Below are 15,091 nucleotides of genomic sequence, written 5' to 3'. Positions count from 1 at the left end.
GCCATCTGATTGAATCTTCCTGATGGTTGTGTGTGTTCCTGACTCAAAATATGTGCAATTCCCAGTGTCAATCAAACTCTTTTAAGTAGCAGCTGCCACTGCTGTCGCTGTGCAGAGTACTTTAGGAACTCTTCTATTTAGAAACCATTCCAGCCTCAGCCAGCATCATCCCATCCATGCTAAGAGGCCCAGTGGCTGTGAGAGACTTCGCAGATCTAATTGCTTAGTAGTAAGGAAGGAAGGCAGAGAGAGGGGCGGGGAGACATGCAGCTTCCCAGGGAGCACCCATTTAGAGGACAGCCGCAATTCTATCCCTCCTCCCCAGGCTCCACAGGCACACACATGTCATTTACTCACTCAGGCCCCTCTGGCCTCCTGGAAGGTACACCCCTCATATTGCTCAGCATTGAAATCAGGGCCTGGCTTGGCCCCTGGTCCTGTGAATGACAGGTTAGGAGATGATGACCTGGTAGAGAAATGTGCCCTGTGGGGGGACTCACCCCCTGATGTGCAGGCAAGTCAGGCAACTGTGCCTTCCTGATGCTCCCACGGGGAACCTGAGTCCTTCTATTCACCTCTCTGTCCCTCTCAGCGCCTGTTTTCTTGCTACCTGGAAGCAGCCTTTTCCTAAGGGTTGCACCTTCTTTAACAAGACAGCAGTATTAGGGCCCTGGTTTTCCAGTTGAGATCCCAGGCCTGGGTTTTGTCTGGGGTTACACTGGCTCAAGCCAGAAACTCATCTATGGACTGTTTCCCCTGGGGGGACCCCAGGGAAATCGTGGCTATAACCTTGCCAAGATTTGTAGAGAAACCCGATGAAGGTGTGTGAGATGCATGCAGAAATGTCTCTCACGCAATCTCCCCTGTCTCTCTGCCTCCTCTCCTAGTCCCCATCCCACTTACTAATCCCATCACAATTATCCTCTAAGAGGTCTTCAGTCTTGCACTGTCCTGTTAGAAACCTGCAATGGCTCTCCATTTTCCCTGAAATAATGGCAGAACCTCCTTACCTGACCTCTGAACGTCCACACCATCTTTACCTCCTTCCTCACTCCTCGCTCTCCAGCAGGACAGGTCCTATCCCTGCCCACATGGCCCTCACACCAGTTCCTCTGCTCCAGACATCTTCTCCTCCCTGCATGCCACTCCCACACCCACATCCTCAAACCCTTCCCTGCATTCAAGACCAACTTAAATACTGCCTCTTCTATGAAGCCCTCCTGATCTCCCCACCCTGGTGTAATTCCCCCTTCCTCTGAGCTCGCACAATGCTGTATCTGCACCTTCATGAAGCATTGACCTCATTCTACTTTATTGCACACCGAGGTACACACACTTCATCTTCACACTGGACAATAAGTGACTTGAATGCAGTGTTCATGTCTGGTTTCTCTTAGAATGCCCCATAGACCTATATGTAATAGCTATAAAGGAAACAAAAATAGGTGTGTATCAAAGTTGGAATGAGAGATGCCTCTCAGAGGCATACACCCCAGTACCGGGGTGGCAGGGGCTGAGGGTCTTCGTGCTGTCCATCCCCTCTTGCACACTCATCTGGCATGCCCATGCCACGCAGAACAGGATTTGAAGGTTGTCCATCAGGCACTTCTACACCCAACCACCAGCACACCCTATGCTGACTGAGGGTTACATGGAGACATCTTCATGGGAAATACGGCCTGAAGGGCCAACCCCAGTAGTGTTGGCCGCGGCTACAATAGATGTGGGCATTTCTTCTTTAGAATCAAACCAGATTTGGGTCCTGTAATTATGACTTTCAGACAGAAAGGATTGTTTCTGAATGACTAGATCTCACAAGATGGTTGAAAGCACAGACAAATGTATGCGGTAGTTCATTAAGCATAATCGAGCACAGTTATGCAGATAAAAGTTTTGGAATTCAAGGCTTTGCTCCATGGAAACAGTATTTGTTCTCTAGCCAGGTATAACCAAGCCAGCATCTAACAAGCCAGCATCTTCTACATGTTGATCAGAGATCATCTACACACAGGTGGAACGGGAGCTTCCAACCCCTGCTGTAGTTTACCCACTGGCTAAAGCTTTGCTGCCTCACTGCAAATCCATGTGAGCAAACGCCCTTTCTCTCCATATCTTTTCCTCTGCGTCTTTCCTCCCACTCTTGGCATCCTGTTTCTTGTCCTTCTTGTACCCTGCAGGCCCTGTTCTCTCCACGTCGCTAGTGCCGCCCTGCTTCGGTTTTCTGCTCTTGCCACCCTATGTGGCCATGCCCTGCGGCCTGGGTTCCCTCTCTCCTCCTCTCTCTCCGTTTTATCTAACAGCTTTATCAAACTGTAATTTATATATCATAAAATTCACCTACTTTAAGTGTACAAGTCAATGACTTCCAACAGATTTATATAGCTGTGGAGAGAGCACCACAATCCCGTTTCTGAGCATTTTCATCACCCCAAAAAAGCCTGTGTGCTAGTCTGCAGTCAATCCTGTGCCCACTCCCAGCCCCAGGCAACCACTAACCTGCTTTCTGGCTCCATAGATTTACCTTTCTAGACATTTTCTATCAACAGAATCATTCAACAGGAGGTCTTTAACCTACTGTCTGGCTTCTTTAACTTAGCATCATGTCTTTGAGGTCCATCCATTTTATAGCACGTCTCCGGGTCCGTTCTTGACTGTAGACCAGTGTCCCATCATATGGCTGTACCGTATGGAGTTTGCCCAGCCACCAATGGATGGGTATGGCTTCCTTCTCTTGGTGTTTTCATATCTATGCCAGAGCCAGCACCCTGTTCTGCAGGTCATTCTGGATTGACGTTCTGGAGGGTGGGAAAGGATTTTAAGGTTCTCAGGAAACCTTCACTTGGAGCAGGAAAGGGCTAGCTGACTGCTGGGCTTCCAGGGGATGATTTCTCAGGAAACAAACAAACGAAAGGTATTTTCCTGTTTATGTCACTGTAAAGCCTTCCCTGGCCACAGTCTGAGAACCTGGCCCTCCAAGGACATGAAAAGTAGGGGGGAAGAAACAATATCTTAATGGGTTTATTGTTAACACTTTTATGACCCCTCTGTATTAGTTACAAACACTCCCAGGGGTAATAGTCAAGTAGCTCAACATTGAACCACCAGGCGGGCAACCTCCTGTGATGCTGGATGAGACCCAGGATGCTTGAAACCCCTGCTGGGCTAACCAATGGATAAACCCTACGGATGCTGGTTAATTAGGAAATTCATGGGGCAGGGGCACCAGGGAAGGAGACAGTTGCCTGAAGCAACAAGCAAGGGGCACTCGTGGAACTGCGGTTCTTTATTGGCTGGTACAGAAGCATTTGAAGATTTTAATAATGACTTCAGCCCCACTGGCTGAATGTCAGACCTACCCGTTTTTCCTGTTTAGTTCACCCAAACAGGAGACCCAAGCTGGTATTTTTTTCCCCAACTCAGTGCCTTGAAATCACTCCCCATTTATTGAACAAAGCAGTTACTGTCAGATTTCTTCTCCATTTCCAAGCATCCCGCACACCCAGAAAGCAAAAGATTTCTCCTCAGATGATCAGGGAGTCCTGGTCCCAGGCCCCAAACTCCAGGCTGGATTTAAGGACCAGTGTGTCAGCTGGTTCGGAAGGGGAAGGGGATAGTTCGGAAGGGGAAGTGCCCTGCATTGCAGAAGTAGGGGGAATTGATGGCTCTTCTCTCACCACTGCTCTGGGATTAGGTAAGCTTTTTTCAGACTCACATTCTGAGCCAGGTAATCAACACATGCCTGCTGGATGCTGAATCCTAAGACAAGACCCCCCAGTTTGCTCCTCACACACATTCCTCTTGATGTGTACAGGTTCTGGCTGCAGATGGTTGCATGGTGGGGACAAGGATCCAGAGCCATCGTGGCTTTTGACAATATCTCCATCAGCCTGGACTGCTACCTCACCAGTGAGTTCACTCTGACCCCAGCACTATGTCCCCCAACCCCAATGGCCCATGGCCTCATTGTCCCCTCCTCAGCCTAAGCCTGTCTCTCCCACCTCCCTCAATGTGAAATCATCTCTCACACCCTGAAATCGACCCTCACCTAACTCAGCCCATGGGGTCTTCTCTATTCCAGTTAGTGGAGAGGACAAGATCCTACAGAATACAGCACTCAAATCAAGAAACCTGTTTGAGAGAAACCCAAACAAGGAGCTGAAACCCGGGGAAAATTCACCACGACAGACGCCCATCTTTGACCCTACAGGTAAGGGCTCAGCTCACAAATGTGAGCATAGTAACCTCTTGTTGCAAAAGGCAGAAGAAAGATTGGTGCTGTGTTTGGGGTGCGGAGCTGTGCTGAAAGAATGAAACAGTCAATCTTTAGAAGGAGCATCACCTATGCTCTGACTATGGGGTCCAAGAGGAAGCTGTCTGGTTCTCATATTGCCTGAGCAAATGGAAACCTCTGGAAGTTGTACAAAGGAGCAGCTTCCTCTATGCCTAGGGAATACCTAGGCCCCACCCAAAGGAGAGAACCAAACTGGCATTTTTTTCCCCATCTCTGCTTTGAATTCACTCCCACCTTACTGAACAAAGCAAACCTTACTGTCAGATTTCTTCTCCTTATAAAGAGGGCTGGGGCTGGCCAAGGTTATCTGTTGCACAAACGTGGGCTACTCCATCGTGGGTAAAGTCCCCGAAGCTTGCTTTCAACACAGTTCCCCCAGAGCTCAGATCCCCTCCAAAGCTGTTCTATTCAGCATACCCCAAGCCAAGACTTCTCATGGCCCCTTTCTACTTCAGCAGAACTTTTCAGCCTCTGGTTATAAACCACAGTTGTGACTTCTCGGCCACTCTTCTATTAGACCAGAGGCTGTGAGCCTAGCCCCTAGAAGCTGATTAAGGCTGCCCCAGCCCCATGCCAGTCAGCCAAGGGGTTTTCCCAGGCAGGCATTGGTGCCTGGGCCTGTGAGGTTTCTTCTACTATGTATAGCCTGGAGAAACAAGTGTACAACACACGGTCTACCCACACTCTTTTTCCTATAAAAGATAAGTCTTTATCAAAATAATAACAGATCAATGTTAAATCTCTAATTTCAACTTATAATGTGAAATCCTTTTCTGGTACAAAGTACAAAAAATGAGGTTCATACCTTTGCTGCTGAATTATTCAGCTCTCAACATGTGAACTAGATGTTAGTGTGGCGTTGTCTTTGAAGGAGTCCTTTCCTTTCTGTCCCATGAAAAGCTGCCCCAGGGCTAGCCGTCACCCCTTCCTGATTCCTGCCTGATCTAATCCAGCTGCCAGACCCAGGAGAAAGAGTTAGTTCCTTTTCCCATCATCCCTCCCTTCCCGTTTAACTAGACCGACGAAAGACCTTTGCATATTCCTACACAGAGGGGAGCCTGTCCCACAAAACTGCAGCTCTCTCTGGTTTCCTCCTCCCCTCCCGGTTCATGCCAATGTCTCACCTGATGGAGGCAGCTTTCTAACCTCTCCATTCAATGCCCTGCCCCCCAGCCCCAGTGATTCACCTCCACTCACTCCTTGCGTCTTGGTCAACTATCACCTCCCTGTGATAAATTCAGGAAATGTATAAATTTATAAATTGAGGGAAGAAGCCAGACTTGTCCTTTTAGTGTGCTAGGTAAACATAGCCACAGCTCCCTGCCCAGCCTAATCAACAGCACTGATTACAGAGCAGAGACTCCAGAAATATCTATTGACCAATGGGTGGCTGGATGCCTGAGCTTGGATCTCAGGTGTCAGCAGCCAGCCCCTGCAGCCAGCATTTAGGAAACAGCCATCCACCCTGCTCGATTCATGAGTTTATTGCCACATAACTCCCACTGTCCCTAAAAGGTTAATCGATAAGGGCCTGCCCAGTGGCCACTCAGACTAATGAAATCACCAGTGGCTCACACGTGGCGATGGCTCCCCCACCACCTCTAAATAAAATTAAAGGCTGGAGGAGACAGCAGCTGGAACACAAGTCTCCCCACTGAGAAACCTGATCCCTCATTCTCAACCTGTCTCAGAGCAATACTGAGGTAGTGCCTATGGGTCCAGGCAGACTCATGGAGGCAGAGGCCAAGGCCACACCCACTCCCACACCCACTCAGTAATAATCACCCAGCAGACACGTACCCAGCAGACACGTGCCCAGCACGGTGCATGGTTACAACAGGGACAGGGCTGAGCCAGTACTCGCCATTCTGGAGCTCCTGGGCCATGGGAGGAGAGTGGCCTATGAGGCAGCAGGGCATGTTTGCAAAGCACAAGCTCAGAGCTTCCACCTGGGAGACCCCCTGATAAAGGACAGAGGGATAGGCCAGAAGGGGAAGGAAAGGAAAGGAAGGACCACTGAGCGTGGTCCTATAGCCTAGGTTATTTCACACAACTTGTCCTCACAGGGGCCCGGGGACAGTTGCTGTTTTTACCACTGTAAGGATGAGGAAAATGGTATGAAAGAATTTAAGGGCCCCAAGGCTGGAAGGGAGTGGGGCCAGGAAGTCAACCTGGAGTCCACATTCTTTCACCCAACTAAGCTACTTCCAGGTATCGAAGTCTCCAATCAGAGAAAAACACTAAAAATGGAGAAGGGCAGGGAAGAGTTCCAGCCAAGAGGCCCTGCGCGAACAGTAAACAAATCAGCTCCCAACCTTCTGACAAACAATTGAGGAGACAAGATAATAAGATTTTTCTTTCCAAAGTTCAAAGCTGTCAGTTTCTGCTGGGCTGGAACAAGGTGGCTGGTGGCATTTCAACTCTCCTCCAGGCAGGTGTTAGAGAACTAGAAACGCAAAGGCCCTTTGGGGTCTTTTGGAAACAGTTATTGGCAACATTTCTAAGCTTCCCTAAACATTCCTCCCTCTCCACAGCAGCCCTCCCCTCTGAGGAGAGATTCAGCCTGACTCCCTGGATCTGATCTGGGAGGTTCTTCACCTCCGGGCCCATGGAGCAGAGCTAAGCCACTCAAGTTTCCAGGCCAGGAAAATCCTGTCCAGGTGCTTCATGTGGCATTCTCGGAAGACTCTGAGTCACTTTAGCTAATCAGATGAAGATGCTGAAAGAGAAAATGGGGCAAGTATTAAGTCCAGGGAAATTACATTTGTCAGCTTTGCACATACAATTACACTAACCAAATGATTGGGGTAATCTCATCACGGGGCTGCAGAACCAGGTTTTTCTCTCTCTCTCTTTCTATGTTTCTCTCTCTCCCTCACCCCACTCCCTCCTTCTCTCTCTCTCTCTCTCTCTCTTCTCCCCCACCCTGCTCCCTCCTTCTCTCTCTCTCCCTCACCCCACTCCCTCCTTCTCTCTCTCTCTCTCTCTCTCTCTCTCTTTCTTCCCCCCCGCTCCCTCCTTCTCTCTCTCTCCCTCACCCCACTCCCTCCTTCTCTCTCTCTCCCCCTCTCCCCCTCACCCTGCTCCCTCCTTCTCTCTCTCTCTTTCTCTTTCTGTCTGTCTCTTTCTCTTCCCCCCCCCCCCCCCCCCCCCGCCATGACTGTCTCTCTCTGGCAGTAATGAATGTTAGCAGTGAGGAGGAACAGGCAGGCTCTACCACACCCTTTCCCTAAAAAGCCCAGATGAGGACAAGCAGGCCCTCAAGGCCCAAGGACCCTTCTTCAACCTCCCTACCCCTCTATCCTTCTCCTTGGAGCTCAGATGCTATGTAGGGCAAGTCCAAGGGAATCAGCTCAGCTAACGGGAGAACCCGCCCAAACTTTGGGCCCAACTCCACAACCCTAACTGTGGAGCCTTGGCATCAAAACCACAGCCTTGCCTCTAGCTATTTGGTGACAGGTTGGTCTGCCATTTTCTGAGTACACATCCCTCACCAAAGCGGGAATAAAAGCAATTAAAACTATATAGAGTCATGGGAAGAGCACTGGACTAAAAGAGAGAACACCCCCGCTGGGCCCTGGCTGGTTGCACTAGCAAGCTGTGGCCCTGGGGCCATTCTGCCTCTGCAGGGCCTCCCATCAGGGCAAGTCAGCAGATGAGGGGGTTAATGTGAACACAGACAAGGGCAGAGAGACTGCAATTTTTTAAAAAGTCAAGGTTAGAAGTAGACAGTGTCCAAGTCCCTTCTTGTTCCCAGCTCCAAGATTCCAAGGGTTGAAGGGTGATACCGTCAGGGAGCCATGGCTTTATTTGGCCCATATCTCCAATTAACCCATGGCACTACTAATGTGCCCAGAAGTGAGGGTGACAGGCTGTCCATTTCCACACACGCTCCTGATTCAAGAACAGATGCCAATTCCAATGAGAAAGTTTTATGTGTTTCATATAAATTGATTGGGTCTATTTCTGCTAAATGCATTATCCATTCACCACAGAACAACTATTAGAGTTAATAGAATTTGTAGCTAGAGCCATTATGTTCCAAGTACGTCCTTCTGGGAATGACGGCATTGTTGGAAGGCAGGCTCCGCGGGCCCAGCATCCTCCCGCAGACCCTGTCTTTCCACTCGATGGGGATCTTTGTCCCCCTCAGAGCCTGCTGTGCTCAGGCCCTGCAGGTCCAGCCAAGCCTACTTTAGTGGCACACCCCAAGAGGGGAGGCCTCTTCTCTTCAGAGTCACTCCGTTCCTGAATCAATAATGTATTCTAATCCAGTTCTGAAAAATCCTGGCCTCTTCCTTGCTGGCCTTGCAGATAATCCCATTCTGGGGACCGGGAGGAAGCCAAGTCCCTCTCTTTAGCCACAGCTCATCATTGCATCCCAACCTTGAAGATGGGAGGTCCAAGATGTGAGAAGTCCAGAGACAAGACAGAGCAGGGAGCCGGGAGCCCCCTCCCACTGGAGGGAACTCGCATTAATGGCATCATTAACAGCTTTCCCCAGAAATCCCCAGTTACAGACACAATCCAGGACTCACAAGTGCAGCAGTGAGCTGGCCAGCCAGGGAACTAGATTCAGCCCCTGGTTTCTCCAAGTGTGTCCTCAAATCATTAGCATCTGGGTCCTCTCGTGTCTGCAAGTGCTGCTCGTTAAAAATGCAGATTCTTGGGCCCCCATCAACCTATGGAATCTGAATGTCTGGGAGCAGGATGTCAAAATTCCCATTTTTAACCATCCCTCAAGGAAAGTTTGATTAGCAAAAAAGTTTAGGAACCTGGGTGTGCATCCTGACCTACAGACGAGGAGCCTGGTCCAAAGCAAAGCCCTTGTGTCACGTTCCCTCATCACACAGCAATCATAATTGTGATTCACCAAGCACTGCTGTATGCCAGGACTGTGCTGAGCTCTTGGTGCTATCATAGTATCCCCCTTTAACAAATGAGGTCCGGAGGGGTGAACTAACTTGCCCTAAGTTAGACAACTTGTGTAAAAGGCGAACGATCGTGTTTCTTAAAAATCACACAGAAAGTGAAATGTTCTAGGCCAGATAACATTTAGAAGGTCAAAGTTGTGATAAAGAAATCTTTCAGGAATCCCATTATTGAATAGGTCTTCCAGAGGGATCTCTCTTTCATTATTGAGTAGGTCTTCCAGAGGGATCTGGCTTCTTAAGTTAGTTTTTGTTTAAACAGAGCACATCTGCATCTTCACTAACATTCAAGACGGCGCCCCAGGCAGGCAGTGTTCCCACACACATTTAAGAAAGCTGATAATTGCAGCTAATTGGCATTCCTCCGTGCACCCCAGCCTTCACTGGTGCACTTGGAAGGCACTTCTGTTAGCACCCATTCGACTAGGAGGGACTGTTCATGAAGGGGTGGCAGGCATGGGACCATAGTTCGAACCCTTGGAGCCCCTTCAGACACTGGTCACCTCTGTGTTCTCGCTTATGTTACTAATGTTAGATTATCACCTATTTTATAGCAAGCACACTAGTGATGACGCAGGAAGCACCAGCCTTAACAAGGCTTTTGGGACCCCAGTCATTGGAGCACATTCGGTGCCCTCCCAATTAGAATGTCACTATTCATTTGGGTGTGTCTTCCTTCCCCGGAGCAAGCACGACTGTGCTCCAGGAAGACAGGTGGCAAAGAACTAATTTATGATTCATGATCCCATTACCAACGCTAATGAGTCTCTTCCAGTGGAAGAGGCTTTGCATGCTGGAGAGCCAGTCAGCATCCCCAAGAGGTGGACATCAGTGAACACTGGGGTTAGCTTGATGGTGAGAAAGCACTTCCCTAGGGACCTGGCGATGGTGACAGGGTGGAACTGGAGGCTGCGCTGAAGGCCGAGCACCCATCAGCAACAGTTTCCCAGCGTGTGTTCTGCCATTTGTCAGCCACCTCCTTCCATCTGTCCATGGGGTGACAGTCACTAAGCTCATTCAGTGTCTCTTTCATTTTATTCTCATGGACTTCCTGAGGGAGATGTCACCATGAGGAAGCAATATAGCATTTTTTTTAAGAGCACAGACTACCTGTGTCCAAATCCCAGCTATGTTACTCACTCTGAGCACCTCCCTTCTGCTGTCTGTGCCTTTGTTTCCTTGCATCAAAAAATAGTGCTTAGATTATCAATGCTTACATCGCTTAGGTTTGATGCAAGGATCATATACGTTAATATGTATCCAGGGCTTAGAGAGGCGCCTCACACATAAGGAGCTACCTGAGCCATCATTTGCTTCCCGTTTTAGAATTGAGGAAACAGAGGATCAGAAAGATTATGTGACTTGACCTTCTAATCAAATGCAGAGCCAGGGTTCAAAGTCAAGCCGGCTCACTCCAAAGTCTTTCCCACTCTAAGCCCATGCCTATTAGGAACAATACTAAATACTGCCCAACCGCTGACCAACATAAGGGAGAAGCTCTTGCTGCATCCAAATCAGCTGTTTTCTTTGCACTCAGGAGATTCAACTCAGCGCCCAATGCAGACAACATCATTGCTTTCCCTGAACCCAAGCCTAGGGAATAACAACTCATATAGTTCAATTTAACAAGCATGTACTGGGTGCCTACTCTGTGTCAAACCCTATGCAGGGGCCTGGGGCTCTGAGCCTGTGAACAAGCCAAAGTGTTCTCTTGAAAAATGATCACCCGCTGGGAGGCCGAGGCGGGTGGATCACCAGGTCAGGAGATCGAGACCATCCTGGCTAACACGGTGAAACCCCGTCTATACTACAAATACAAAAAAATTAGCCAGGCGTGGTGGTGGGCGCCTGTAGTCCCAGCTACTCAGGAGGTTGAGGCAGGAGAATGGCGTGAACCTGGGAGGCGGAGCTTGCAGTGAGATCGCACCACTGCACTCCAGCCTGGGTGACAGAGCAAGACTCCGTCTCAAGAAAAAAAAAAAAAAGGAAAAAGAAAGAAAAAAAAGAAAAGAAAAATGATCACCCAAAGCTTCGTCTGCATAAGCCCAATATGAAGCCACTATTATCCCACCACAGGAGAGACTTCTGATTCTGATCACATCTAGAACCAGGACAGGTGCCCTCACTTGACCCTGCCCTAGATGGTGCATTGCAAATTATTCTGAACCAATCATCATTTTCACAATGTGTTCTGTGAGATAGACAGGCATCAACACTATTACTTCAGAACTTCCCAAACCCCGGCCCCCCTTAAGAAATAGCACAGACCCACCCAGCTCTGACAGACTCAAAGATGCCTCATGAACCTCCAATCTAAGGCTAGGTGGGGGTTGGAATTATGGCAAGGCTGCTGACAAAATGCTTCAACATAAAGTCGATACTGTTGCCCTTCTAAGCAGCAGACAGGAACCATTGCCTTTCCCTCTCCTGGCTGGCCTGAGAAAACATGTTGTTTTTTCTCATTTGTTTCAGTGAAAGGTTACATAAGTGGGAGACAATAAATGATCCAGGAACTCTGGGCTCAGTATGCCTTAAGATCATTTAGCTTGAAGACTAGCAGAACACAAAGGCCCCTCCATCAGGGCAAGTGCATTAAGTAGTTGTTTGGGAAGACCACTTTTTTTTATCATTCTTCTCTTGGGCTTGCTGCTTCTGCCTGTAAAACAACTCTGTATCTTCTCAGAGCCTATTCAGCTCTCTGCTTGTTGCAGCAAAGCTTCACTGGTTTTGGACAAAGAAAAAAATTTTTTTAATTCATCCGGGCCTGGAGGTGGACAGTGAATGTAGGAGTAAAAAGGTTAAAATGCTAACTCTTGATCACAAAAGGTGGTCTTCCCAGATTGCCCCTCCCCTATTGAGAGGAAAAGAAACAAGAGGTGGAATTGCCTTAGCTATCATGGAGTCAGGGAGGAGGGAGAGGGCACAGGGCAGAACTTGGCCCAGCCAGTGCTCTCCCTGCTGGGTGCTTACACAAAAGATGAGGAGGCCAAAGAATGTACCCGCTGTGCAGCAGGGGCTTTGGGGTGCCTGGATAGTTATCCATTGCATTGTAACAAATGACCATAAACACAGTGGCTATAACAGCACACATTTATTATACCAGTTTCCGCAGGTCAGGAAATCAGACACAGCTCAACTGGGTCCTCCATTTCATAGTCTCTTGTAAGGTTGCAGTTAGGGTGTCAGTCTCATCTGAAAGCTCTATTGGGGAAGGGTTCACCGCCAAGCTCACATGGTGGTTGGCAGTTCTTGGAGGGCTACTGGACTCAGGGCCTCAGTTCCTAACTGGCTGGAGGCCACCCTCAGTTTCTCCCCAGTATGGCAGCTTACTTTTTCAAAGCTAGTGTGGGGGTGAGGGGGTGGGGTGGGGAGAGAGAGAGATAAAGAGAGTCTTCTGGTAATACAGAAATTACAATTTTATAACATAAGCAAGAAAACGACATCTCATCGTCTGTGCCATATTCTGTTGGTTAGAAGCAATTCACAGATCTCACCTATACTCAAAGGGAGGGGGTTACACAGAGGTGTGATTATCAGGAGTTGGAGACCACTGAGGCCATCTTAGAGCCTGCCTGTAGTGGCTTCTCTATGCTAGAGACCAACATTCACCAGGAAGCTCTGGGAGCCCAGTGGGGATTCTGATGGGCAGAATTCCTAGGATCAGTCTTAAGGCTATGTATTCAATATTCTACAGATGCTTAAATAGTCATGAAGCACCTACTGAGTGTCAGGCAATAGCAAGACAGTAAGCGAATTGGCAAAGAATCCCAGAGACCAAGGTTCTGGCCATGCAACTTCAGGAAAGTCAAAGATTCTGGGCCCCGTTTCCTCATCCATAAAGTAGGGATATTAATTACCTGCCACAGTTCTTTCTCAGAGCTGCTTATTGTACTGAGCAAATGAGATCATTTCTATCAGGCTTTGAAAGGTACAAAACAATATGCTAATATAAAATGCTGTTGTGACATTGTAATTAACATTATTATTAAATATATATGTAAGCAAAAAGATTGGACCAACTCACCCCCGTGTGTTGCCTTCTATAAATATTCTATATATATTCAGTGCATTTACAATCCACCTCCTTCCATGAGTTGTGCACACTTTTGTGTATACACGAAATTCTATGAGCTGCACACTCTTATGTATACATATAAGTATGTATCTGGGGGGAGGTTAATATTTTGAATTTTGTGTCCTCTCATTCAGTCAATTCCCCCAACCCAATTGATCATCAGTTTTCGGGTAAGGCCCTCAAACTCTCCTTGGGGGAAATAAATGATTTGTGTGGGGTATACAGGATTGCCCCCAAAATCCTGTCATTGGTATAATTTAAAAGAGGATCTTTAGTCTTCTAAAACTTATCAATATCTTAAAAATAATGGATGCATCAAAACCTTGTTCACGAAAATTCTTTCAAACAAATTTGAAGTGATTGAATTGGAGAGGCTTGGTTTTTTTTTGTTTGTTTGTTTGTTTTGGGGGTGTAGATTTTTTATTTTATTTATTTATTTTTTTTGAGATGAAGTTTTGCTCTTGTCACCCAGGCTGGAGTGCAATGGTACAATCTTGGCTCACTGCAACCTCTGCCTCCTGGGTTCAAGCAATTCTCCTGCCTCAGCCTCCCAAGTAGCTGGGATTACAGGTGCCTGCCACCACATCCAGCTAATTTTCGCATTTTTAGTAGAGGTGGGGTTTCACCATGTTGGCCAGGCTGGTCTCGAACTTCTCACCTCAGGTGATCCACTCGCCTAGGCCTCCCAAAGTACTGAGATTACAGGCGTGAGCCACCGTGCCCAGCCCTGATTTGTTTTTATGGTGGATATTGACAGTGTCTTCATCATAAGATAAGAGCAAATTGTAGTCATGTAATTTTTATTACTTTTTAGTAAGTGATTGGCAGATCTAATAATGATCATATTCCAGGAAAAATGTTAAAAAGTAAGAAAATAAGGCTTAGTGTGGGGTTGTCCAGCAACCTAACTGAGAATCAGAAAAACTCCCTTGGCCTCAAAATCATTTCCTGGAAAGAGGACTATTTCTTTCCACTCAACTGACTTTATGATTGTGATCCTACTAACTAGACCATTCAGTCTATCAGCCAATCTGTTTCATCAGACATGGGATTGAGGGAGTGGCCACGCTGCTAAGGAGTAGGACTCACGTGTTTTCTTAAAAACACAGGGCTCAGTCAGGTGCAGTGGCTCATGCCTGTAATCCCAGCACTTTGGGAAGCCAAGGTGGGCAGATCACTTGAGGTCAGGAGTTCAAGACCAGCCTGGCCAACATGGCAAAATCCTGTCTCTACAGAAAATACAAAAAATTAGCCGGTGTGGTGGCATGTGCCTGTAATCTCAGCTACTTGAGAGGCTGAGGCATGAGAATCACTTGACCCCAGGAAGCAGAGGTTGCAGTGAGCTAAGATATCACTACTGTACTCCAGCCTGGGTGACAGGGTAAGATTCTGTCTGAAAAAAACAAAAACAAACAAAAAAACCAGAGCACCTTGCATTTTGGATGTGTGTGTGCACGCGTGTTATTAGTGTGGGCTGGTGTGTGTGCTTGTGTGTGTTCAACAGAGTATGTGAGAGTGTGTGCCAGCTCCTCAGAATCCCACCCCTTTCCAATCATGGGTAAGAGACAAAAGACCTTTCAGCAAACATCCACTTACACTAACCAAAACACTCTGGTTTGTCCATCTTAAGCATTCTAACACTAGAACAGGAGCCCCAAAGGATCAAAAGTGTCTCACCACCCACTCACTGTACCCGCTGCATGCATGACCACCTCCTTCTGACCACTCAGGTGGGTTTGGAGATGACATTTGGGCTACTCTCTTCTTTCTATTTCATTTTGCTTTGGTTTTGTT

General features: G+C 47.8%; 1 protein-coding gene across 1 annotated transcript in view; it reads left to right on the top strand.

Annotated features, from left to right (window-relative positions):
• Nucleotides 1-15,091, top strand: part of ALK (ALK receptor tyrosine kinase) — a 767,947-nt gene that overhangs the window by 672,121 nt on the left and 80,735 nt on the right. Inside the window, exons 10-11 of the mRNA XM_030921204.1 lie at nt 3,812-3,906; nt 4,079-4,207. Of these exons, the coding sequence (XP_030777064.1) occupies nt 3,812-3,906; nt 4,079-4,207 (224 nt within the window). The remainder of the gene's footprint in view (nt 1-3,811; nt 3,907-4,078; nt 4,208-15,091) is intronic.

Source organism: Rhinopithecus roxellana, chromosome 17 (genome assembly GCF_007565055.1).
Source record: "Rhinopithecus roxellana isolate Shanxi Qingling chromosome 17, ASM756505v1, whole genome shotgun sequence".
Lineage (NCBI taxonomy): Eukaryota > Metazoa > Chordata > Mammalia > Primates > Cercopithecidae > Rhinopithecus > Rhinopithecus roxellana.
This window is presented reverse-complemented; position numbering and strand designations above follow the sequence as displayed.